The sequence below is a fragment of the Rhinolophus sinicus genome, linkage group LG05, assembly GCF_036562045.2.
Source record: "Rhinolophus sinicus isolate RSC01 linkage group LG05, ASM3656204v1, whole genome shotgun sequence".
NCBI lineage: Eukaryota > Metazoa > Chordata > Mammalia > Chiroptera > Rhinolophidae > Rhinolophus > Rhinolophus sinicus.
The window spans coordinates 12393664-12418816 of record NC_133755.1 but is presented as its reverse complement, the minus strand read 5'-3'; the positions used below and the strand labels follow the sequence as shown (position 1 = coordinate 12418816).

The 25153-nt window shown below is 42.3% G+C and overlaps 1 protein-coding gene across 4 annotated transcripts; it reads left to right on the top strand.

The window, feature by feature from the left end:
* The first annotated feature begins 6852 nt into the window (after positions 1–6852).
* MATN3 (matrilin 3) lies at positions 6853–25142 on the top strand. 4 transcript variants are annotated; one of them, XM_074331725.1, is made up of 8 exons: positions 6854–7655; positions 12146–12712; positions 15334–15462; positions 16242–16367; positions 17658–17783; positions 20648–20773; positions 22328–22438; positions 24162–25142. In XM_074331725.1, the coding sequence occupies exons 1-8, from the start codon at positions 7436–7438 to the stop codon at positions 24215–24217; spliced, it is 1461 nt and encodes a 486-aa protein (XP_074187826.1). In that variant the 5' UTR covers positions 6854–7435; the 3' UTR covers positions 24218–25142. The 4 variants fall into 4 exon arrangements, with proteins under 4 accessions (XP_074187828.1, XP_074187826.1, XP_074187829.1 ...); XM_074331726.1 differs by having other exon boundaries at positions 6855–7655; positions 15337–15462; XM_074331727.1 differs by lacking the exon at positions 16242–16367 and having other exon boundaries at positions 6853–7655.
* Positions 25143–25153: the final 11 nt, after the last annotated feature.

The following is a 25153-nucleotide window of genomic DNA, read 5'->3' as shown; positions in this document are numbered from 1 at the left end:
CTGTTGTCATTTTTAAAAAGTCTATTGCCCTTTTTTTGGTAGAAGAAACCTAACATTTTCCATTGCAATAAAAGATTGCCAGGGTTTTCGATACTTGGAGAGTACAACGCTAGGCTTTTCATTAGGAAGCATTTCTTTAATGCAGTGACGCTGAAGTATTTCGAGTTGTGGGGAAAGTATTACTTGAATCACAGGCCAGAAATTAATATTGATGGTTTGATAGAAAAATTATATTGATGGCTAGTGTAGCAAGCTATATTTTTATGTCAAGATCATTTAGGTAGGTAATGAGTTCATCAAGAACAATTCATGTTAAAGTGTATCAGTTGACCTCCAGAGGGGAAGCAAAGAGAAAGCAGAAGCAAATAGCTTATTGACCCCACCACTAAAATTTTCTCCTGAAAATATCCCACTTTGAATCATGCTAAGAATGCAGCAGTGGTGGCATTATGCATATCTACCATGTAAGAGGTCTGACAAGTTCGTGAACTCATCCTTGAAAAAGTGCTACATACCTCATTGCTGAATATCACTACAGTCACCTTCGAAGTACTCCCCTTGGGAAGCTATGCACTGATGCTAGTGCCTAGTCCACCCTTCAAAGCAATTTTGGACTCTTTCTGGAATGGCCATCAGTGCTGTCATCATATTGCCCTTGATGTCATGAGTGTCATCAAAATGTCTTCCTTTCAGTATTTCCTTTGTCTTCAGGTAAACGAAGTCATTGGGGGCCAGATCAGGTGAGTAGGGAGGGTGTTCCAATACAGTTATTTGTTTACTGGCTAAAAACTCCCTCACAGACAGTGCCGTGTGAGCTGGTGCATTGTCGTGATGCAAGAGCCATGAATTGTTGGCAAAAAGTTCAGGTCATCTAACTTGTTCACTCAGCCTTTTCAGCACTTCCAAATAGTAAACTTGGTTAACATTTTGTCCAGCTGATGCAAATTCATAATGAATAATCCCTCTGATATCAAAAAAGGTTAGCAACATCGTTACAAGTTCTTGAACTTAATTGTCAGACCTGTATGACATACTAAAAATAAAGTTTTTAGTGAATTCTGTAAAAGGTCATCCTCTCCTTTGATCATTTGGCAAATGGGCTTTCAGTGAATTAGCTTTGAACAGTGATTTGGTGAGCTGGCCTGCTTCCTTCTCTCTCCCTCCAGCAGTTAGGACATACCTCCATTACCGCTCATGATACATTGTATCTGTCCCTATTAGTCAACAACTTGGAGATGAGGCCTGTTTTTTACATCTAAGCAGTGATCTGCACAAAGCTGCTGGAGAGAAGGAGGGTAGTAAATGTCCACTGAACGAAAACAATTTGCACAAATGTTATACTGCCAATAGATTATTTTCAGTACGAATTGGGTATCTAAATGGAGGGCATAGCTTTCCTACGTTGAAAGGTTCTTGAATTAAACCAAGAGATTTGCCTTTGATGAAGTGTACATTTTCTTCCCTCTGTTTGGTGATGTCCTAATCGCTCTGTTTTCCAGCCTGTGCCCAGCTTGTTTGCAGTCAACGTAGAACTTGGTTTTTCTAAATCCAACTGTTCCCATGTTCCTTGTAAGCAAATGATAGGTGTGCCACTTTTAGGACTCGAGTTGGCTGAAAGAAAAAGTTGTACGTTTGCTTTTCTGAGGTTGCTTTGTGTTTCTATGAAAGTTACGACTTCAAGTATGAGAAAATAATTTAGAAGCAAGGTGAATGTTGCCAAACAACATGGAGTTCAGGCACAAGAGAGGCAGTATGGAGCTGATGGAATGAGCACAAGACCTGGAGTCAGAAGATTGAAATTCAGTTCCTAATTTCACCAAGCTGTTGCTCCCTCATCCTGGGAAATTTAACCGGGATCTGAGCTTCAGTTTTTGCATCTGTAAAATCAAGAAGATGCAGAACACTTCTCAGAGTTGTTCCTAGGACCAAGTGAGGTAACACATGGAAGGGTTGGCAACTGTAAAGCACTGCAAATATTATCATGAGGGAGTGTGAGCAAGGAAGGGCTAGAGGAAGGGCTGAAGAGGGAGAAGTGTTTGACCTGGAAACCAGAGAAAGTAACTGTTTTCTGGATTGTTAGAAAGGCGCTTTGTGTGTGTCATTCAGTTGGGTAGCTTAAAGTCTGGACAAGTCATCAGGAAAGCTGATTTATATTCCTAGCCCTCTCACCTATTGAATGGCGTTAGTAAATAACTCATTGAAAGTGAGTGGCTGACCACATTCTTTCCTGCTCTGATCCGAGACTTATTTTTGGTTAAACAGTTAATTATCTTTTGAAGAGAAAATAATTTAAAAACCTACATGTGTGACCATTTAGTTGCCATTTCTGGTGCTCTTCATTCCTTTTGTGGATCCACATTCCTACCTGTTCTCATTTTCCTTCTGGCAAAGGACGTCTGTTAATGCTTTTTGTAGTGTGGTTCTGCGGCTGATGAGTTCTTTTGGCTTTTGTGTACCTGAAAATGTCTTTATTTTACCTTTGTTTTCAAAAGATGTTCCCTGGGTATAGAATTCTGCGTCGTCAGGGTTTTTTCATTCAGTACCATTGACTTTTTTTTTAAAATATTTTTTTGGGGAAGGAGAACAGGACTTTTATTGGGGAACAGTGTGTACTTCCAGGCCTTTTTTCCAAGTCAAGTTGTTGTCCTTTCAATCTTAGTTGTGGAGGGCACAGCTCAGCTCCAGGTCCAGTTGCCGTTGCTAGTTGCAGGGGGCGCAGCCAGCAACCTTGTGGTTGAGAGGACGCGCCCCAACCAACTGAGCCATCTGGGAGCTCAGTGGCAGCTCAGCTCAAGGTGTCATGTTCCATCTTAGTTGCAGGGGGCGCAGCCCACCATCCCTTGCGGGACTCGAGTTGAACCAGCAACCTTGTGGTTGAGAGCCCACTGGCCCATGTGGGAATGGAACCGGCAGCCTTCGGAGTTAGGAGCATGGAGCTCTAACCGCCTGAGCCACCGGGCCAGCCCACCATTGACTTCTTGCACACATTGTTTCTACTGAGAAATTTGCTGTTGTCCTTAACTTTGTTTCTCTGTTGGGACATTGTTTTTTCCTGATGAATAAGAGTTGTTCTCTATCACTGGTTTTGAGCAATTTGTAATCTTTGCACATTTTAAAAAAAATGTACAATGTAAATGGAATATACAACGTAAATTTTAAAATATAGGTTTCTGCCCACCCCCCACCCCCCCCATGTTTCTTGACCTTGGAGCTGTGCATCTCTAGGTTTCATTAAGTTTGGAAATTTCAAATATTTCTTCTGTCTTCCCCTCGCTCTCCTTTGGGGATCGTGTCTGGCAGGAAAGAAGGATAAGCCTCCTACAGTGAGGTGATTTGACCTAGGCCTTGAGAATTGGACAGGATTTGAACTGGTAGGAGACTTGGTAGCTTATTTAACATAAAGGGAACAAGAAGGAAAGGACACCAAAATTTCCTGCCTGTGTGGCGGGGGGATACTGGTACCACTGGCAGGGGCGGACGAAAGGAGAGGGACTTCATTAAAGAGGAAGCTGTTGAATTCATTCTTGGATATGGCTGAGCTTCAGGCGCTTTTGTCACCTTTGAATAGAGAGTACAATAGGCAGAGTTATTAATGTAGGTCTGTTGCCCAGGAGCAGGATTAGGATGAGACACAGATTTGGGAATTACCAGTAGAGACGTAGCTGAAACCACACTAGATAAACTTCCTGACAGATGGTACACAAAAGACCAAAGAAGGCCCAGTTACTCAGACATTCCACTTAATAGTAATTTATTCTAGGGAAAGAATAATAATTCACAATGATTCATAAGAGATTCATTAAAGAACTGTTTATAATTTGAAAGAAACTAAATATCCCACAATGGAGAACTGGTTAAATAAGTAGAATATAAAATGGAATACAGTATAGATATTAAAAGTGACGTATTAGAAAAATACAGCCAATAAAAATGTTCACTATAAGTACAAGTAAGTAAGTTACAGACTGCAATATACAATGTGATCTCATTTTCAAGAAAAATATATGAATATATAACCAGAGAAAAAGAGAACACCACATAGCTTATCTTTGAGTGGTAGTGTTATGATCTTTATTTTTGCTTATCAACATTTTATAAATTCACTACAGTAAGTTATATTACCTTCTTAGTAAAGCAAAAAATCTATTACAATTTTTTAAAAGATCTAGGAAAAAAGCCTGTGAATTTCTAGACTATGTGGAGTGTGGAAATCAGAAAAGGAAGTGGCAAAGGAAAGAGACACTTTGTGCAGAATCAGGATTATACACCATCCCTGCAAGAAGTGGGGGGAACGGGCACCAGCCAAAAGGGGAGCTATCTGAACTTTTAGAAGAGGCCTTTGATTTGATGATTGAGTCATTAGTGACTGCTCTAGAGAAGTGTGGAGGAGAAATGGAGGAGAGGGTAGTCATTCCCTGGCCCAAGATGTCTCATGACCATAGAGCCAGTCCCTCAGCAAGGCTCATTTTGTGCTGGGACGCAGCCCTGTCATCTTTCACACCAGGCAGCCACTTTCTTGCACCTGCCCTTGCAGTGGACTCACATGCAGGCCTGTCGTGAGACTGTTAGAACCAGGACTTGGCAGACTCAGTGTGTCCATTGCCTCCAGGGATAAAATGCAGATTCCCAGGCTTAGTCCCAAACTATTTGAATCAGAATATCTGGGGTGTGGGCCCAGGAAACCTGCCTTTTAAAAGCCTCCTGGGCGATTCTTATGCACAGTCAAATGGCAGAACCTCTGCAGTAGGGCATTGGAGTGACAGGCCTCCTTTTCCAGGTTTTTGTTTTGTACACAGCATCAGGACTGAACCTGGGAGTTTCTGTAAATAGTTTCCCCGAAAATAAGACCTAGCTGGACCATCAGCTCTAATGCGTCTTTTGGAGCAAAAATTAATGTAAGACCCGGTCTTATTTTAATAGAAGACCAGGTATAATATAATATAATGTAATGTAATATATACTGGGTCTTATTTTAATATAAAACCGGGTCTTATATTAATTTTTGCTTCAAAAGACGCATTAGAGCTGATGGTCCGGCTAGGTCTTATTTTCGAGGAAACACGGTAGTACAAGTGGGTGTTTTGGTTACAAATCAGTAAGTTCAGGATGTGGAAAAAATAGCTCGGAATCCACCATGGTCTTGCATGTGTCCTGGGAGCCTTTTGAAGCTGGGCAATAGTACACAACCAGAAAAAAGAAAGGACTTTGCTCCCGGGAGTGAGCCTGTTGGAAGAGGCCTTCATTGAGGTTCCCCATGGGCCTAAGCTGACGTCTAGTGCAGCTCCCTACTCAACAGGATGCCAGAGGCAAGACCAAAGAAATCCATCTGCCGAGACTACCTATGAAGCTGAAAAGCTGTCAGAAAGTGGTTAGATGAGCCAAAGCAAGGGGCCCCTTGATGAAAGGCTTGTGTGGATACAGACACAGAAAGATGCTTATTGAATTATGAGCAGAGACCTCAGGGAGGACCCACCTGTCCCATTATAAAAGATGGATAAAGAAATTGTGCTAGACCACATTGTGGTTTCCACCAATTTGTTGTCCCTTTCGTGAAAGGCTTATATTCACCACACCAGGCTTGGCTGTGTGACTTGCTTTGGCCAATCACACATGAGCAGAATTGACGTAAACCACTTCCTTGCAGAAATGTTAGAATCTGTCATCTGGTTCTGCCATCTTTCCATTCTGTCACAAGACCAGCATGTCCCAGATTGGGGCTGCTCCTTAAAGCCAGGTGCCAGAATGAAGACAGAGAGGAGTCGCTGGCACCTACGAAGGACACGTAACAGCAAGAAATAAATCTTTGTTGTGATAAGACCCCGGGGTCAGTAGTTACTGTAGCATAAGCTAGCCAGAGCTGACAGCCTTTTAGAAGTGTAAAAACAAAATAGCAGTACTAAAGTGAATTTTTAATTCCCTAGCCTAACCAAATAGTTTTAATTTTTACATATGCCTACATGCAAATGTGCTGAAAAAGACCAGTTCATGTTACGTTGCTTCTGAACTTCACAGAAGGAGCCACGTGGTGGAGGAGGCCCAACTCCCCACTGGAGGAGGCCTGTCCATGGAGCCAATGACCAGCACAGAGCTGTCTGCGGTCAGGCAGTGAAGTGAAACAGCACAGCCATTTCCTTGGCATTATTCGACTCTTGAAAAGGCAATGCCAGGCGATTTCTTCTACAGTCTTATCACGCCTGTTTATGGTCCTGCCAAGGCAGGGCTAAGTATCAGCTCTGTTCTATGATCTTCCATTTCCTGAAGTCTCAGTCCTGCCTTAGACTGTGAACCTGCACGGGGGAAGGGAGCATTTACTGGGGTCCAGCAGGGAACAGTGCAGGCTTTGCACACCTGGAGTGGGTCAGATTGGATTTTCCAGGAAGTGAAGTTGCAACGTTTACGAAGTGAAGTGACTTGAGGGTTACAGTGTGGAGTCTGGATTTTAAAGGGCAACAGTCTGGAAGCAGGAAGACCAGATGGGATCTGTTGGAACTCTCGTTCATTGTCATGTTTTATGATCCCACTCAAATGTCACCTGCTTTTAGAAGCCTTCCTGGGGTTCTCTGGCAGAGCCAGTCTCTTTCCTGAAGTCAGATGTTCCCTTAGGCAGGTCCACCATTTATCCTTGTTTCTCTCCCAGTAGACTGAGTTCCTGGAGGGTCTCCTGGGCAGCCTCCAGCCGTGTGCTGCCATGACCACTCTTCCAGAGAGGAAATGGGATGTAGGGAGAGAGACTCTGAAGCTTCTGTGGGTACAGGCTGTCCTTCCAGCTAGCAGAGGGCTCTCTGAGGAATTTGTTTGACTTTCTATTCCCAGTAATATAAGTTCAAATGTTTACGGATGTTTGAAGCGGGGATAAAAGCCTTGCTATTCATGCTGCTAGAATCTGTGAGGCTTTTTTTTTTAACCGAGAGCCCACAGCAAACCTTTGGTTACTTGGCTGGGGAAAGGAATGTATTGTGAGGAGCAGGATGAAACCTTGAGGCGGCCAGAGCTGGACGGAGCGGGAAGGCAGAGCCTAGTCAACGTCGCTGGGACCCTGGGACGGGCCAGAGGCGCCGGGGGTCAGGCCGGGCAGGGTTAGGAGCAGGAGTGGAGGGTCAGGCGGGCTGCGGCCCCGGACAGGCCATGGTTTAGAGAAGCAGAGCCGGGCCAGGTGGCGTCGGTCGAGCCCACTCAGCCGAGGCCCGGCCGCGGCGCAGGGCAGGGGCGGGTGGGGTCTGGGCATCGCGCCGCTGGCCCGCTCCGCCCAGACATTCCGCTTGCGCCGCCGGAATGCGCGGGGCCGACTCCCTGTGGCCCTGGGCGTGTTTCCCGCGCTCGCGGCCGCCGGGCGGGGCGGGGCGGATCCCGGCCGCGGGACCTTTAAATCGGCCGCCCCGGCGCCGGGCCCAGGCCGGTGACTGACTCCGCGAGTGACGACCCGACGCCGGACACCATGCCGCGCCGCCTCCCAGGACTGCTCCTGCTGCTCTGGCCGCTGCTGCTGCCACCGCCCCCCGCGGCCCCGGCGAACCCCGGCCCCCCGGCCCGCACGGTCTTCCGGAGGCTTGGGACCCTCGGCCCCCGGGGCAGCCCAGGACGCCATCCCGCTCCTGCCGCCCCCACCGGGGCGCCCTACTCGGGGGCCGGCCTGCCCGGCGGGGCGCGCGGCGCAGGTACGGCCCGGGCGGGTGGGCGTGGCGCACCGGGGAGGGACACCCGGCAGGGGGCAGAGAAGGAGGGTGGGTGGGCTGGGATCCCGGCACTGACCTGTTCCCTCCATCCCAGCCTGAGCCAGCGTGGTGCAGGAGAAAAAATCCGTCCCGGATGAAACCTATGGGGAAACTGAGGTCCAGAGAAGGAAGGGAGAGGCCTGAGGTCACTCGTAGTCAGGGCTAGGATTTGGGTCTCCTGAAGCCCAAACCCCGTAACTGCCCCCTGCAGTATAGGGCAGCTGTGGGAACGCGGCGCCTCTCAGCTCTCTGTCCCAGTGCTTACCTGTGGCCCACCTGAACAAAACCTTCTGAGATTCTGCTTTTCGTTCTGTAGAAATAGCTCCGTCTCTATCGCTCCACATCAGTGCTTGACCCTTCCTCCCCACCTGCAAGCCCTCAGGCCGCCCCAGCCCCGTCTAGGATCTGGGCCAGAATTCAGACTTTGCAGTCCTGGGTTGGGGTGTGAGGCCAGGATGAAACCCGAGTTGCCCTTGGATGCCCGGGACCTATCCTGTAACCATCCTGGTCTCAACCTCTGTTCATCCTGGTCTCAACCTCTGTTCTCCGGCCCTTGGCTGGAGTTTTGCTTCAGCTGACTGGGCCCCAACCCCAACCTGTGCTCTCAGGTCCTCAAATACCCAAGACACTTTGGGTCTTTGGTGAACAATTCCACTTCCCTTTTGGGTCAGTAGTTAGTTCCTGTGGCTGAGCAAATCTAGAGCAGCAGAGCTGGACGATCACATCACAATCCCTAAGGGCACATGGAAACAGGCTTGTCAAAGTAAAGGGACCCAGCCAATCAGTGTCAGAGCCCAGAATAAAACTCAGGGGTCGGAAATCCCAGGAAAGCGTCTTTCCACTGCTACAATCTACCAACTTCTTAATGTGGTTTACATGAGATGTAATCTTCATTACCTAAACTCCAGCTTTAGTCTTGCTAGAGAGAGGCTGTACCAAACCATTTTCTGGGTGTCTAGTCTCATGTGGCTAGTGATGCTGCATGCCTGAGATTGATTTGTGTTGTCTGTCCCCTTCTTTCTGGATAGTGTTGAGAAACATCCCAGGGATTCTTTCCTGCACCAGCCCCAGTGGGCAGGATTTGAAATGGCGACAGCATTGTCATTGAGCCAGGAAGTGCCAGGGTTCACAAGGGTTAAGTTCAGCTGAGCTACCTGGTTGCTCCAGGCAAGGAATAGGGGGAAAGCCCTTCTTGTAGAAGTTAGTCTTACCTGTGGTCCTGACCCACCTCCCTTGTGGATAGGACTGGGAGGGGGAGGAAGGATTTTGCATGGGGTGGACATGTTCCCTCTAAGCAGCCCTGGTCCTTTATTACCTGGAATCCAAATGGCTCTTGAATGATAATCCTTTAATAAACATCACATTCCACTCTTTTCCAAATTCCCTCCCTTTTCAATCAGACAGCAGCATTGTCATTGAGCCAGGAAGTGCCAGGGTTCACAAGCGTTAAGTTCAGCTGAGCTACCTGGTTGCTCTGGGCTTTCATTTCTAGCATAACTATCAGAAATTGGCAATATTGTGAGTATGAAAACGTGTTAGGAAATTCAGATTCTCACTTTCTTGGTTTCTGAGAATCAAAGTGCTACTGTCTATTAAAGGGGAGTGAGATTCAAAGGCAATTAATGATGGGGCAACTAATACTTTCCAGGAGGATTCGAATCAGGAAGTAACCAGATGATCACAGAATTTCCCGCTATCTGTGTCAAGCCCCCTTGTATTTCTATTGCTGTTGCAATAAATTACCATGAAATTGGTGTCTTAAAAACAACACATTTATTATCTAAGAGTTCTGTAGATCAGAAGTCTGACACCAGTCTCACTGGACTAAAATTAAGATGTCAGCAGGGCTGTGTTCGTTTTAGAAGGCTCTAGGGGAGAATCTTTTCCTTGCCTTTTTTCAGTTTATAGAGACTGCTCTCATTCCTTGGCTCAAGGCCTTTTCCCTCTGTTTTCAAATCCACCAAAGGCAGGTTGAGTCCTTCTCACATCTCGTCATGCACATCTCTTCAGCCTCCCTCTTCCGCTCTTAGGGACTCTTGTAATTACATTAGCCCCACCTGAATAATCCAAGATAACCTCCCCATTTTAAGGTCTTTGACTTAAACACCCCGGCAAAGTCTCTTTTGCCATCTAAAGTAACACTCTTACAGGGTCTAGGGATTAGAACACGGATAGCTTCGTGGGGGGCATTATTCAGCCCACCGCACCCTTGTAACTTCACATAGAAGATTCTGTGTGAAAAGCCAAGTGGAGAAGGAAGGAATCACACATGTTTACTTATGAGAACATGACCTCGATATTAATAAGGGCACCAATTAGGTGTTAGGGAAACATTGTCAAATATGGGGTTCATATCATGCAATTTTCCTCTTACTCCAGGTATGCAAAAGTACCTAGATCCATCTCCAAGAAGAACCTTTTTTTTTAGGAAGAACTTTCAACATGCGTTTTCTTCCTTGCTCCTGGTCTGTGGTAATTAAGGGGTGAAGGGAAATTCTGGAGATGTTTTTTTGAAAAAGATTTAATTCCTTTTGACTTAACTAAATACATGACATGCAGCATATTTCAGGGTAGTGGCTGAAAGTCAACAAGCAGAATGTTTACTAGGTGCATGAGATAATGTTGATTTTTGTGGTGGAAAATGTTGCCTCAGAGAAAGGCAGCCATGCAGCGAAAAGCCCCCTAGGCTGGGAGTCAGGAAAGCTGGACCAATCCATGTTCTACCACCTTCTAGCTCGTAGGCCTCCCTGAGCCTCACCTGCAAAATGGATGTAAAAACAACCTCTGCACCCCCTACTTCACAGGCTTATGTTGGTATCCTGTGATCTCTGAAGTGTTATTGAAAGTAGGATATTATTTGTTTTCTTAATTGAATATCTTCAGGAAGCAGGATAAAAGGATACTTTTCAGTTTTTTAAAGAAAACTATAGGAAGACATAATTCTTGTCTCAGATAGGGCTTTTTCTCTCATAAACTGCTTAGCATAGGAATTTATTTTGAATCCACCCTTTCCCCCGACTCACTGGGTGAACTGCCTTAGAGTAGCATTGACTTCCAGCCCCTATTATGAAAGAAAGAACTTTGATTGATGCTTCATGCACAAGGATCTTATTTTTATTTAGGCTTGGTGTGTACGATGAGTGTGTGTGTGTTGGGAGAGAAGCAGGAATGACTTGAAAAAGACATTCAATAACTGGCTTCTGTCTTAGTCCGCCCTGACTTTTGGACTTGATTTTGGTGGCTAAGAGAGGGAGGAGCGCAGAATGAGATTGGGGGGAGAAAGGATAAGGAAGATAGATAAAAAAACAAAAACTTATTGTGTTACTACACTGTGTCAAGTACTTTTCTTTAAATTAGTTTCAGGTGTACAAAACAATGTAATAGTCAGACATTTCACCCCTCACAAAGTGATAACCTCCCTCCCCCAATCTATTGCCCCTCTGACATCATATATATCTATTACAATTCCATTGACTCTATTCCCTATGCTATATTCCATATCCTGTGACTATATATATTAAATTATAGTTGACATACAATATTATTCAGCTTCAGCTTCAGGTGTACAGTAGTTAGGCAATGTGTACAGTACAATGTATCGAGTACTTTTGTGTAGGAAAGATATATAAATTCCTTGAGGGTAGGGAATCAGGCTTATTTGCTTTTTTAGCCCCAGGGCTTAATATATGGTAGGCCCTCAAAAACTTTTGTTGAATGAAAAAATGCAAGAGAGGTGACTAAGAGTTTGATGGGGCAGTAGAATAAATATCAAGTTGTAATCTCTGCTTCTTAAGACAAGTCAACTCACAAAATTGGAAGTGCAGTAAACATGTATCAGATTAAATTGTTATCCCTCTTTCTGCTTTCAATTTAGCTCAGGCTGGTTGTGCCCCAGAGTTCACGAAACATGAGTGAATGACCAGGCAGGGGAGATTTGGGCTACTCTGGAGTAGTGTTCACCCCCAGAGAAGTGGGCAGGGTAGTGTGTAGTGGAGCTGCCTGGGAGTTTGTCCACCTTCCACTCTGTTGAGGGACACTGTCCCATTGCCTCAGAGGGCTAAGGTACCCATGAAAGGTCTGGAATCCATTCATTCCTGGGAGTCAAGAGGAACCTTGGGAACAAAACTTGAAGCAGACGTATGAGGTTCTAAGTGAAATTTCCAAGCTCAGCCGGCCTATAGGTGAGATATCTGGGGACATGTCATACTTCTATGTGAATTCTCACTAGGAAATTCTGAAGGCCCAGGTGTTTGTGACATCCACAGGGCAATGGTTTTGGGGAACATAGCAGACAGTGGGCATTTGGAGGTTAAGGGGCTGTTGCTTGGCTGACTTCCAATCCCAGAGGTCTCTGCGTGGGAGCAATTGCCCCATTTCTGATGATGGTCAGATCACTGCTTAGTCATGTCTGTCCCCCACACCTTCCCTTGCAGGTGTTTGCAAGAGCAGGCCCTTGGACTTGGTGTTTATCATCGATAGTTCTCGCAGTGTACGTCCCTTGGAGTTCACCAAAGTGAAAACCTTTGTCTCTCGAATAATCGATACTCTGGACATTGGGGAGGCAAACACGCGGGTGGCCGTGGTGAACTATGCTAGCACCGTGAAGATCGAGTTCCATCTCCAGGCCCACTCAGATAAGCAGTCCCTGAAACAGGCCGTGGGGCGAATCACGCCCTTGTCTACAGGCACCATGTCGGGCCTGGCCATCCAAACAGCCATGGAGGAAGCCTTCACCGTGGAGGCAGGAGCTCGGGGGCCCAGCTCCAACATCCCTAAGGTGGCCATCATCGTGACAGATGGGCGGCCCCAGGACCAGGTGAACGAGGTGGCAGCTCGGGCCCGGGCGTCCGGTATTGAACTCTACGCCGTGGGCGTGGGCCGGGCAGATATGGAGTCCCTCAAGATGATTGCCAGTGAACCCCTGGATGAGCACGTGTTCTACGTGGAGACCTATGGGGTCATTGAGAAACTTTCCTCTCGATTCCAGGAAACCTTTTGCGGTAGGTCTTTGCTTCTAATTAGAAAGGATGTTATTGTCAGACATTATGAATCCAAAGAAAAAGAATTTTTTTTTTGGTGGAAATTTTATGGAAAACTGAAATATAAGCAATGCTTTTTTGGGTGTTTTTTTCCTTTTTTTTTTTTTTTTTTACCAACCTCAACACACTTTGTTGGTTTAGGAATATAGAGCTGCCTTACATATAACTTGGTTTGCTCATAAAACCTCCATGTTTGCATTAGAAATGTGCAGGTCTGGAAATATCCAGGATAAAGGATCCTGCTGTTCTCTGATGGGGTCAGAAAAAAATAAAAATAAAAAATTCAAAACGCCTCTCTTCTCCCCTCTGCCCACCACTACATTTTTTCCCCCAGATATTTTCTTTAGCTTTACCATCTTTATATTTCACAGAACTCAGCTTGTTTTCCTGCAGAAAACAGGGCCCTGGGTCTGCCCACAAGGATCAGCTGGCCCATGTTCCAGTGTAACTGGCAACCAGAGTGACATTTAGTGAATACCTAGTTTTCAAGTTTGGCTCTTTCTCTGATTAGTCTCATGGAGGGATGGGGTTAGGAGTCAGGGCGAATGGGATTTCCCCTCACATCTGAGGTAGAAGGAGCAGGATTTTTTCTTTTCTTTCTTCTTCTTTTTTTTAATCATTCTGTTACAGTCCTTCTACTCCTTTCTTCTTTTAGGCTGGAGTTTGAAATTGGAATTTGTAGCATGGATTAGCCAAACCCATGAATAGGAATCCATTCAATGCTGGAGTTTATTGGTAGTCACTGATCAAAATGATGAATTTGTGGAACTCACACTTTTTTATTTTTATTTTTAAACTTGTTTCATCCCTCCTCCCACCCTTCCTCCCTCCCTCTCTTCTTCCCTCCCTCCTTTCTCTTACTTTCTTTCTTTCGCCCTTTCTCTCTCTCTCTCTCTCTCTCTCTCTCTTTCTCTCTTGCGCGTGCACGCTTTCTTTTCTTTCATTTGGAGATAATCTTCTGAAACCCTCTATAGAATTTCCCAAGCAGATGTGGACAAATTTCTAGTTCAGGTGAATTTTAAAACGTAAATACCTTTTGCTATATAATCTATTCCACATTTATTTATTCAACATGCATTTATTGATTGCTGATGATACAAAGATACAGTTAATCCCTCTCTACCATCCAGCAATAGTCTCGGGGTGGGGAACGAGACAAACGAGTGAACCAATAATTACAACTGTAAATTTCAAGGGGACTGTATATCTAAATTAATGGAAAACTCAGCAATCACCGGTTTGTCAGGAAATGGGAGATGAAGTCTTGGTCTGGAGCAAAGTTTGGCCTCATCGCAGGGAGACCTGGCTGGGATCCCCTTGTCTCTCCTGTCCCAGGACACTGGGCTTTGACAAGCGGTCATCGGCTTTGGTGGCATCCACTTGGCATTCATTGGTTTCCAAAAGAAAATGGCTTTCTTTCTCCCAGGAACATTCTCCCCCCCGTCCCCCCAACACACCTTGTGGGTGAGAACTTTTCCATAGAGTCTCTGGTCTGTGGCAAAGTTGGGTCTCAAAGCTAGCACCTGGGGTTGGGCCTGAATGCCATAAAGTAACAAGTGGTGAGTGGCAAACTTTTCCTTCTGGTACAAAAGACCTGCTTGTTCTGGGGGGGCAAAATGTCCTCTCTATGGAAAAAAAGACTGAGGAGAAGCTTGTCCATCGGCTGGAAAGATTATTCCATGAAATGGCTCTTCTTGGGAAAATATTAGCCTTGTCTTGTTGCCAAAACGGTGGAGGCTGGATTACCTGCCGCAGGGATGCCAGCCTCCTCCAACGGGCCTCCTTGGTTTCTCAGAAATGACTAAATTCATTGATTCTTCTTTCAAAATATCTCACTAAGAAAAAAAATCCAATGCGATATAATTGGCTCCAGAAGGGAAAAGATGGAGATGCAGTTTAGCTAATGTAGTCTCATTTATTTTGTTCTTTCTTTTCTTTTTACGTGTTCTCATATAGCCTATGAGTTTATTCTCCTTGCTGATATTAGAGGCCCTGAAGATGTGTAGGTATACAGTTGTTGCATATTCACAAGGCAGTTTACCTGTATTGCCCTCCACCATTTGCATATGCAAATATGCATTGCCGCCCAGGTGTGAGTGAGTACCAGGCCTTGAAGAATGCCTGTGTGTCAATTCTGTTTGGGCACGAACTATAGAACCCTTGGAAACCAGATTCTGGCTGCAATGGGCCAACTAGCTCATAGGACTTCAGGAAGTACCATATTGTTCTCCCCATTTCTTGCTTTGGGGAAGCAAAAGTCTTTTTTATGAGCAGGTGAATAAGTTGAATAAATACCAAGTTGCCTGACCCATGTAAATGTTTGGCTTCAGCTCCAAATTCAAAATTCTTGTTCTCTTTTGAGAAAGTCGACAACAAGATCTGTGATTTTAAATTAGTAGCATTGCTAGTTTAAGGGTGGTATTTCTAATAAGCCAGAGGAAGAAACAAATAGTTAGTTTTTACAGTAAACTAAAGATAGAATTGGAAAGAAACCAGACAGCGATGTCTTTTTGACATGGGAGAAAGTGCCTGAAATGTTTCTTACGTGTTGACACTGACGGTTGTCAACTTCCTTTGCACAGCAGCTGTGGATGCATGCATGCTGGGCACACACCAGTGCCAGCATGTGTGTATTAGTGACGGCGAAGGCAAGCACCACTGTGAGTGCAGCCAAGGATATTCCTTGAACGCCGATAAGAAGACATGTTCCGGTGAGGCCTGCTTACTGCATGGTGGCTGACTAGAACTTATTTGGGGACCTACTCTTCTGGTTTGGAACTGGCCTTATACTTTTCTCCTAACTAACTGCCTTTTGGCTGGTTTCCTGTTGCTTATCAAAAATTTCCTCGAAAAGGAACATGAAAAGTGAGACAATATGTAAATAAACGTATTATAGTACTTATTACTAGTTTTAGAGAAAAGAATTAGTAGGGAAAAGGGCTAATAAGGAAGGGGGCCAAATTCTCAGTCCTTTTGAGGATCTGGAATTTTTTCCTGGATTTTGTTTAATTAAATACAAGCTACCCTTTCTTCCCTGTGGTCATAGGTACTCATAGAATCTAGAAGAATAAAATTTAGAGAGGGCCTCATGATCCGGTATAGGAATACTCACATACAGTCAATAAAGAATGGGAATTAGGCCCATTTGAAAAAAAAAAACAAAAAAACAAAAAAAACCCTAGAAGAAAGATTTTGAGAGGAAGAAAACATAGAGATCATTTAATTCAACCTACTCATTTTATAGATAGTGAAATTGAGATTCCAAGAAGGGAGAAGACTTACCCATGTCATAGGGTCTGTTAGGGAAAGAGCCAAGACTAGAAAGTCAGTTCCCAACTTCTAGGCCAGTAGCCTTCCTCTGGTGCCAGGCTGCCGCTTGTTAGCTGTGTATATGTGTGTGTGTGTGTGTGTGTGTGTGTGTAGTGTGGTCCGCAATTACTTATTTAGCACGTTTCCATGTGTTCACATTTGTCCTGATCATTTTTGATAGCTATCGATAAGTGTGCTCTTAACACTCATGGATGCGAACATATCTGTGTGAATGACAGAACTGGCTCTTATCATTGTGAATGTTATGAAGGTTACACTTTGAATGAAGACAGGAAAACATGTTCAGGTAAGTGGAAGAGGAGGCTTTACTATTGCTACTTCCCTGTCTACCTAGCTCCCTGGCCAGGCTTGGAGGGTAGGTCATACTGACGGGAACTTGATCTGTTTTCCTCTCTTGCCACCCTTGGCTTTTTCCATTTCTAAGTCTTGTAAGAAAAGTTAGAAATGGTAGTTGGTATGTATCACGGCCCACATATGTGCGTGTGTTGTTCATTCCCTTCTTTGTACCCAGCCCCAGCAGTCCTTTCCAAATGTTAAACATAATTTAACAAGTGAAAATCAAAAATAACACCCCACAAGATATTGATTACTTACAAAGGGAAAACAGTAACTTTATAGTGGGGTAATCTGGCGGGCATCACTTTGACCAAATGATCAAAGTTAACGTCAACAGTAGTGACATAGTGACATCATGCATTTCCTGACAAGACGTACTGAGGGCACAACAGTACTTCTGTGGTATTACATTATATTATATTATATTATATTATATTATATTATATTATATTATATTATATTATATTATATTATACCTGGTCTTATAGTGAAATAAGACCATGTCTTATATTAATTTTTGCTCCAAAAGACGCATTAGAGCTGATGGTCCGACTAGGTCTTATTTTCAGGGAAACACCGTAATAGTATAGCATCAGTGTTAATTTCCTGGTTTTGATTATTTATACCATGGATACAGAAGATGTTAACATTTGAATGAAGAACAGGACCTCTTTGTATTATTTATATAACTTTTTCATATGGTGAAATTATTTCAAAATGAAAAGTTTAAAAATAAAAAACAGTTTAAAAATATGTCAGTACTGAGTGACAATTTGGGTGTTGTGTTCTGATGTTGCTCTTGAGTCAGTTGGCCTCCTTTGGACTCAGTTTCCTCATTTATAACAGGAGAGGGCTGAACTATACTTTCTTCCAACTATAATTCTACATATTTCTCAATCTAGTATAGTTAGCCGTATGACTTAGTATTCCTCTGATTCAACATAAATACAAATAAACATAAAAGGAATGCTTTAGAAACTCAATGTAGATGACTTTGAAAAGGAGTTGGGGAAAGTAGAACAATATTGTGTGTGTAGGATTTTTTTTTTTGTGTGTGTGTGTGTAGGATTTTGTGTGACTCAGCTAAGATCTAGTAAGAGCAGATAGTACTGATGGCTTTGAAAGGTTTCTAGTAGGCTTTGTTCTTACATATTTCTAGCTGTAAATAAGATCTCTATGTATGGTTAATAAAAGACTTTCCCACTTTTAATTTCCTTTCTCCTGGACTTTTGTCTGGCAGCTCAAGATCAATGTGCTTCTGGTACACATGGCTGTCAGCACCTTTGTGTGAGTGACAGAGCTGGGTCCCATCACTGTGAGTGCTATGAGGGCTACGCTCTGAATGAAGATAAGAAAACCTGCTCAGGTAAGGCCCACTCAACAAATTCTTTTATACTTGACTCTTTCTATTGTAGTGAAACCAACTTGCAATTCACCGAGACAGAGGTATTTCAAGGTCATTTAAAGAATCAGGCTTCAGACAGTTGACTGTTCTTCTAGACTAAGGCACGTATTGCTCAGAGGGCAATGAGCTCACTAGATTCTGCAAACATAGATGTCTTCAGAAAATTGCATGGAAATGGCTAGGCAGTGGGGGATATGAGAAATCTAATTGAATGTAGGATCCTTCTCCAGGAAAGTTTTATAGCTCTGGACACTGGGGGCTTGTAAAGCAAATAGGAAACTTTAGAGGAAGTCGGTTGGACAGTTACCATTTGGTGTGATAGGCTGAACTGATCTTTTTCCAGTCAAAACTTGGCCTGGAACTTTTCTGTAGCGTTAATCTTAAAGCTGGATCGTGTTAGCAAAGGAGGCTTTATAAATGACTGAATTAGACCCACACAGATCTTCCAGTAAGTCTGAAGCAAGTCATTCCCTGACGGTTTCTAGATGATCAATCTTTGGTGAATCTGAGCTTTCTGACTTGGCTAGTGAGCCAATGCCAGAACGCTAATACTCATTAATTTGATTTAAACTCACTGGCAGAACGGGGTGACATTTATAACGTAAAAACACTCCGAAGACAAATTCCTAGCTCTCCAGGTGGTGTTCAGTTTTACATATTCAATATTTTTTTTTTTTAGATTTTTATGTATATTTTCTTCTCCCTTGACGAGATATATTAGGTGATCTTTTTAAGAGGGATGCAGGGACATGGCATATAACCAATTCCATCTTTTAAAAAAAAGAGATTGATGACAGAGTACTGAGCACCTATTTTGTTCCCAGGACTGTGTTAACCACTGTGGGGATATAAAGAAGCATAAGTTTCTGTGTCCGAGCAATTTACAGGCTGGGGGCAAAGAGAACCAACGCCTTAAGAAAGCAGAGATTAAGTAGCCAGGGAGAGAGACTGACAGTAACTAAAGGCTGTGGAGGCTGGAAGGCGATGCAGAGGGGGTGGGACTGGAGGTGGGCCTTAGAGGATGGTAAAGGTTTAGATCAAGGAGTGGAGAGACATCGAGGGCCAGGGGAGTGGCTTGCGTTGGCTTGTGCAGGGGCTAGGACTAAGTTAGGTGGGGTAGCAAGGTCTCATGGCTGAACTTCTCAAACTGTTACAAGTATCCCACTTGGTACTTTAAGCTGCCAGGAATATGGAAGACATGGGAAAAGGAAACAAAAACAAATTTACATTTAAATTAACAGATATTAGGGAATAAAATGGAACATTTTGTTTAAAAAGTTCCAGAAAACATCAAAGACAATTTTCAATCAAGGCAGATGATCCCAGGGATACTCCCAGATAACAATAGCCAATATATACTCCCAGATAATAATAGCCTACTGTATGCATGCGTGATTCTAGGCATTTTGGACATACACATTCACAGCAAATTGATGAGGGGACCGAGGCACAGACAGATTAAGTAACTTGCCCATGGTCACTCAGCTAATGAGTAGTAGAGCCAGGATTTGAACCCAGGCACTTGCTCTGGTGGTTACACATGCTCTTAAACACTAAGCTCTACTGTCTTGTGGTACACAGCGCAGGATAGCAAAGGGAGATAGAAGAGAAAGACAAGAAGGCAGAAAGTTAGTATTTATATATTTCGGAATAATAATGGATAGTGCTCTAAAGTCGGGGTACATACCACGGGTCAGTTCCCTTCTAATGGCCTGCTTTCCCCTTGCTGGGGAGTAGGAAGGCTTCTAAATAAAATGTAGAGGCCCAGATCAGCGGCCAGGGATGGAGGCATGTCCAGTTGTTACATCTACAGTTGGCTACTAAGCTGGGATGAGGGGACGAGTGAAACGTCCCATTAGACATTTTGCTGGAATAATCTGAATTATAGTGATGAGGGGGAATAGCAGTGTTAAAGTTGAAAGGACACTTTATGGATAGGTTACACAGTTCTGTTTCGTGCAAAGCTATTTTATAGGTAATAGTGAGCCTTGGAAGGTTTTTGAGCATGGAATGACATTTAAGAGAAGAATTGGAGAGGAACAAATCAACTAGTTTGGCCCCTGTGATGGTAGAGGAAAAACCCTATGTGTCCCAGGAAGCCTCTCTGGGTCTGCTAAAGGAGAACTGCTGTTTTCATTTGTCCCAGGTCACTTGGGTCAGGGGACTAGTATGGCACTTTTTTCTGCTCCCCACCCAAATTTAGGCAAACTGTCTCCCTCCATGAAACGTATTTACTTGTGACATTTAAAAGTATTTCACTGTGCAATCCAATACATCATTTTCTCTTTATCTGCACGCACGTGTGTGTGTGTGTGTGTGTGTGTGCACATGAGTGTTTTCTGTCCTACTTTGTAAGCTATCAAAGGCAGACCCTTGGTCATGGGAGTCTGTTTGTGCAGCATCAAATTTAGCTCCATGTGCACGTCGGTCCCTAATAATAATTTTGATGGTAGCGAAGATGCATAGTGGAGATGTCAGGCATTGAAGGTCATCAGGGAAGGCTGAAGGTAAATTCTGGAATAGAAGCAAGACTCAGGCAGCCCCAGTGCTGCAGGCAGGAAACCTGAGAAGGCACCTCTAGATATTGGCAAGAAACACAAAGGTAAGGGGTGTACGCAATAAAAGGTGAGGCTAAAGGGATGTGAGATATGGGAAAGGAAAGGAAGCTTCTTCCGAAACATGAGAGACTTGTTGTTGATGAGTTGAAGGGTTCGTTCTCAACACTCGTTGGGACCAAACGAAGGCATTTTTCTCCCAAAGGTCCGTGCTTAGTTTCCTGTTGTAATTTGTGTGACTGTTTTCTTTCCTGCGCCGCTCCTGGTCAGTTCGTGACAAGTGTGCTCTGGGCTCTCACGGTTGCCAGCACATTTGTGTGAGTGACGGGGCCGCATCCTACCACTGCGATTGTTACACTGGCTTCACCTTGAATGAAGACAAGAAGACATGTTCAGGTAAAGACCGTCCCTTTAATCCTATTTCAGTTGGTAGGACCACCTAGGAGGAAGCCTGCGTCTCTCCAGGTCTGAGACACAGTTCTGGGTCTTCCTCCTGGTTGGAACCCTCCCGTGGTTCCCAGTTGTCATTAGAATGAAACAATTCTACTCCTCCATCTGACATTCTTCCCTCCGTGATCTGGTTCACCCTCTCTCTCTTTAATTAGAAAGAAAAATCACTCTTGAGCGTGTTTTCTATTCCTGGAAGGTGGGGATTCCAGCGTGGTTTATAATGGCGTAGGCTCTGGCCTTATTTGTTTAGCCATTCACTTATTTATTAATATTTGCTCAGCAACTGTTCATGGAACTACTATTGCGTATCTAGTACTATGTTAGGTCCTGCGGAAGGAACTGGAGACAAACCCGTGTGTTTTAGTTTGTGGTGTACCAGTCTTGCATTTCTTTTGCTAAATTTATTCCTAAATATTTAATTCTTTTTGATGCTATTGTGAATGGATCCATCTCTCCACTTTCAATCGTGCTACGTCCCAGTTGTCCAATTTCCTACGGGGTGTTTTAATTAGAATATCCCACTGAGCTTATAGTCTATTGGGCAAGATACACTGGGAAAGTATCCTAAGTACCAGTTTTATCCTCTGCATAAGGACGAAGGGCATGCACTTGGTATTCAGTAGTTACTTTCTGGTTTACTAACTGACTGTGTTGGGATTCGAGTTGACCATCCCTCAAGAGTTCAGCAGGACTTGGACAGGGAGATAGATTATATTTAATCAAGTGAATTTATGGCCCCCTAGCCCTATATCATATCTTTGTAGACTGTGGGAGAAAATGTAGGAGCAAAGGACCACTCCCGATCCTCAGGCAATAGTATTACTCAATTGGGAGATTACACATCAGTCTTCAGACCTGGGAAATTACTCTCATTTCTTTTAGGCAACTTTAGGGGCTACTGAGTAGGAATAGCTGCCTCAGTGAATTACAGAAAGAAATAGGAGTTAGCATCAGTCTTCTAGGTTCTTTGCTTAAATGTCAATGCAAACCTGAATTTTAGTTCCAAAGCATTTATAGGTAAGAACCAGAAGTCTCAATTTAAACAATTCAGTAGAATAATAGCCTATATAGAAAATCAAGAATTATCAAATTTTAATCCTTGAAATATTTTGGCCACACATATAAAGGTTTTCCTCCTTTTCATTTTTTAATGAGGACACCATATCACGAGATTGTCTTATGTGCATTCTTGGCTTTCTGCTGTATGTACCATCCTTTAAAAATGTTACTTTGTATCATGGAAAATATCAGACAATCCCCAAAGTATAGAGAACAATGTAAGTTTACAATTGTCAACTTGCCCTCAGCATCTCCTAATTAAATTTTTTCTGTGACATTAACGTTCCAAACTATTTTCTCCTTTTTGTGTGCTCTTATATCCTCTTACCTTCTGGAAAATGCATTTTGGTAAGTCTTAAAAATGGAACCAGCGAACTGTAGATTTCCTGATTTCCTGTTTCTAATTAGCGATAACATTTTGTGTACTATCCCTGTCATCAGCCATTGAAGAAGCACGAAGACTCATCTCCACAGCAGATACTTGTGGATGTGAAGCCACCCTGGCCTTCCAGGATAAGGTCAGCTCGTACCTGCAGAGGCTGAACACCAAAAATATCCTTTCTGAGAAGTTCTCTGCTTCTGCTTAAAGCCAATTGTGCTACATCCCCATTGTCCATTTTCTATGGGGTGTTTTAGGTACTACAATTGAGCCAAACATTTTAGGATATTCCACAGGATAAGGGCCCTAATTCCTTAAGTGCTAAGGTGAGCAGTAGTAATACTGTACAGCTTTTATTTTTTAAATTTAGACTTTTTAAATGTTTTAATAGACTGTTTCACCCATTTAATATTTAGTTGGAAAAGCTGTTCATTTCTTTCTCTAGTGCTTTTCCATGCAGTATATGCTCCTAATTGAGCTCTTATTAACAGATGGAGCTATTCTGCTGTGATTACTTAATATGCCTTTCTTAGTTCAGAGTCTGTACATGCACAGAATGAGTCAGCTGATTGATGGGGTGTGATTGCTCAGATGGCACGTAGCTGTATACTTTGGCGAGACAAGTGGTCAAAAATCAGATTTCAAAATGTAACATGGTACCATCTCAGAAACTTTCAAAATTAGTTCTTTAGCCAAAAGGAGTAAATCAGGAAAAGTACTTTTTCTTAGCACAGCTCAAGTTAACTACACTGCTCCTAGGGATCTGAGAGGAGTGGGATTTAAATTGTGATAGGGCTACCCTAGAAGTATGCAGACTTTGAAGACTGTGCTGTGTGTGGAGGGGGAGGGAAAGTGGGGGGCAAAAGTTTTAAAGGGATCAGTGTCCAAATCCCTCACTTCCTTAAACTGATCTCCCTAAAATATTACTTGGGGTCAGCTGGCATTCTCTTTTCCCATCTCTCACTTCAGTATCACTACTCTCTTAACTTTACGTGAGAAAGGCATACATACATCTCCCGTAGCCTGAATCTTACTAAGGTGAATTTCTTGGAAAAGTAAACTCTCCAGAGAGCCAAAGGACAATTCAACAGATTTTCAAATCAAGGCTTCATAAACACTGCTCCCCAATCAATTCCATTAAGCGATACCTTTCAAATTAAATGTTATCATTTATTTTTTATTTTAATGTCAAAATTTGTAATTTATTTGTTTGGATCCATTATGTGCTCATAATAGTTGTAATGACAACTCAATCCAGGTGATTTAAAAAAAAAATTAGGATCTTCTATGGTCAAAGAAAATTTAAAGGTAATTTCAATATAAATGTGTGTGGGTTTTTTGTTGTTGTTTAAGTTTACTTCAGAGAAGTATAATAGAGTGATCAAGAAAAGATTTCCAAGATTAAAAGTAGAATAAATTTATGTGGAGAAAGAAAGGAAATACAAATTCCTTTATTGTAAATATTTTATTTTAGAAGAATGATACTAGGTATCATTCAGTATGGTATTAATATTACATGGGATACATTAAAATTTAAATTTTATTTTAGAGAGTCAATATTTACAACATCGGAAAATTCATATTTTGTTACTAAACTTATGAAAATTTTTGTATAATTTAAATATGCACAAAACATTGCTTATTTGTCAAAATTATTTTAGGGGACCTATGAGCAAAAATGTTTGAAGACTACTGCTTTATATCATGCTCTCTAAAGAATAGAATTTCTGAATTTTAGAATACATTAGACTTTTGATGAGAAAACAATTTCATTCTTTTTCTTTATTTACAATATAATGTGATTATTCTCTTTTATCTTGTATTAAAGTGTTTAAAAGTGTATTTATGTTTTCTAATGTCTAAAAATAAATGGTGTTGGCCTTAACAATTAGCCACTTGATGACATTCTGGCGAAGTTGCAAGCAAATGAATATGGACAAATACATCGTTAAATTGCTCAAAATTTTCACCTGGAAATATGGAGAACTTTGTGTATTTAATACTTTTGAATACGCCAATGTTCCTGTTAATAATTTGCCATTACAAACGCTTGAATATTACTGGATAAGTAGTTTGAGGATCTTCTGGAGAATCAGTATCATTTTTCTAAGGAAATAAATGTCCAGATCCTTATTAAAAGCAAACTTTAGTGTCTCTAATCTATGACTGTGAAATGGTTGGTAGGAAATAAATGAGAAGTTTAATATTTCTTTCTTTCTTTACTAATTGAGCCATTTAATTTTTAAATTTTTATATTAGTAAGATAACTTATATTTACAATGGGAACTTTTGATCTATTTTTCTTTTGATAGTATTTATAGTGTAAACCAGCCTTATTACTGACAGTATAAATTGTACAAAGTATTTACACATAAAAAGTTATTTTAATTAAACTGAGATGAAGAGGATTTAGAACTGTTTCTTTAATACTTTTTGTTTTTTGCTCATTTTTTGTTAATTATTGAAGCTGTGATCAGAGGATGATAATACATATATCTAAAACTACTTAATACAGATCGAGTGACTATTACATGCCATTTTTAATTCATTCTGATGTTAGAAAGGATACACAACTAAAGCCTTTAGTTGTGAATTAAGAATGTTATAACTTCTTACCAAAGACAAAAAAATCCTAAATTTACTTTAGGATCCAGTCAACAAAATTATATATTTATAAATATTGCTGTAACAAGTAAGAAAACCTAATGTTATCTTTTTAAATGTGATAAGCCTAACTTTTCACTTACATATTTGATGATTACAATTTTTTTCAGCTTTAAAGCTTATAACTTTTAGAAGAAAACAATCCTTTAAATTGTGTACTACTCAATTTTTTCTGTTTGTATTGTCTTTAATATAATAAAAAGTATCTTCATATATTATTGTCA

Coding starts and splice junctions, on each gene's coding strand:
- MATN3 (XM_074331725.1), top strand. CDS start 7,436: ATGCCGCGCCGCCTCCCAGGACTGCTCCTGCTGCTCTGGCCGCTGCTG. Junction 16,368..17,657: donor AGACAGGAAAACATGTTCAG/GTAAGTGGAAGA, acceptor TTTGTCTGGCAG/CTCAAGATCAATGTGCTTCT. Junction 20,774..22,327: donor AGACAAGAAGACATGTTCAG/GTAAAGACCGTC, acceptor CCCTGTCATCAG/CCATTGAAGAAGCACGAAGA.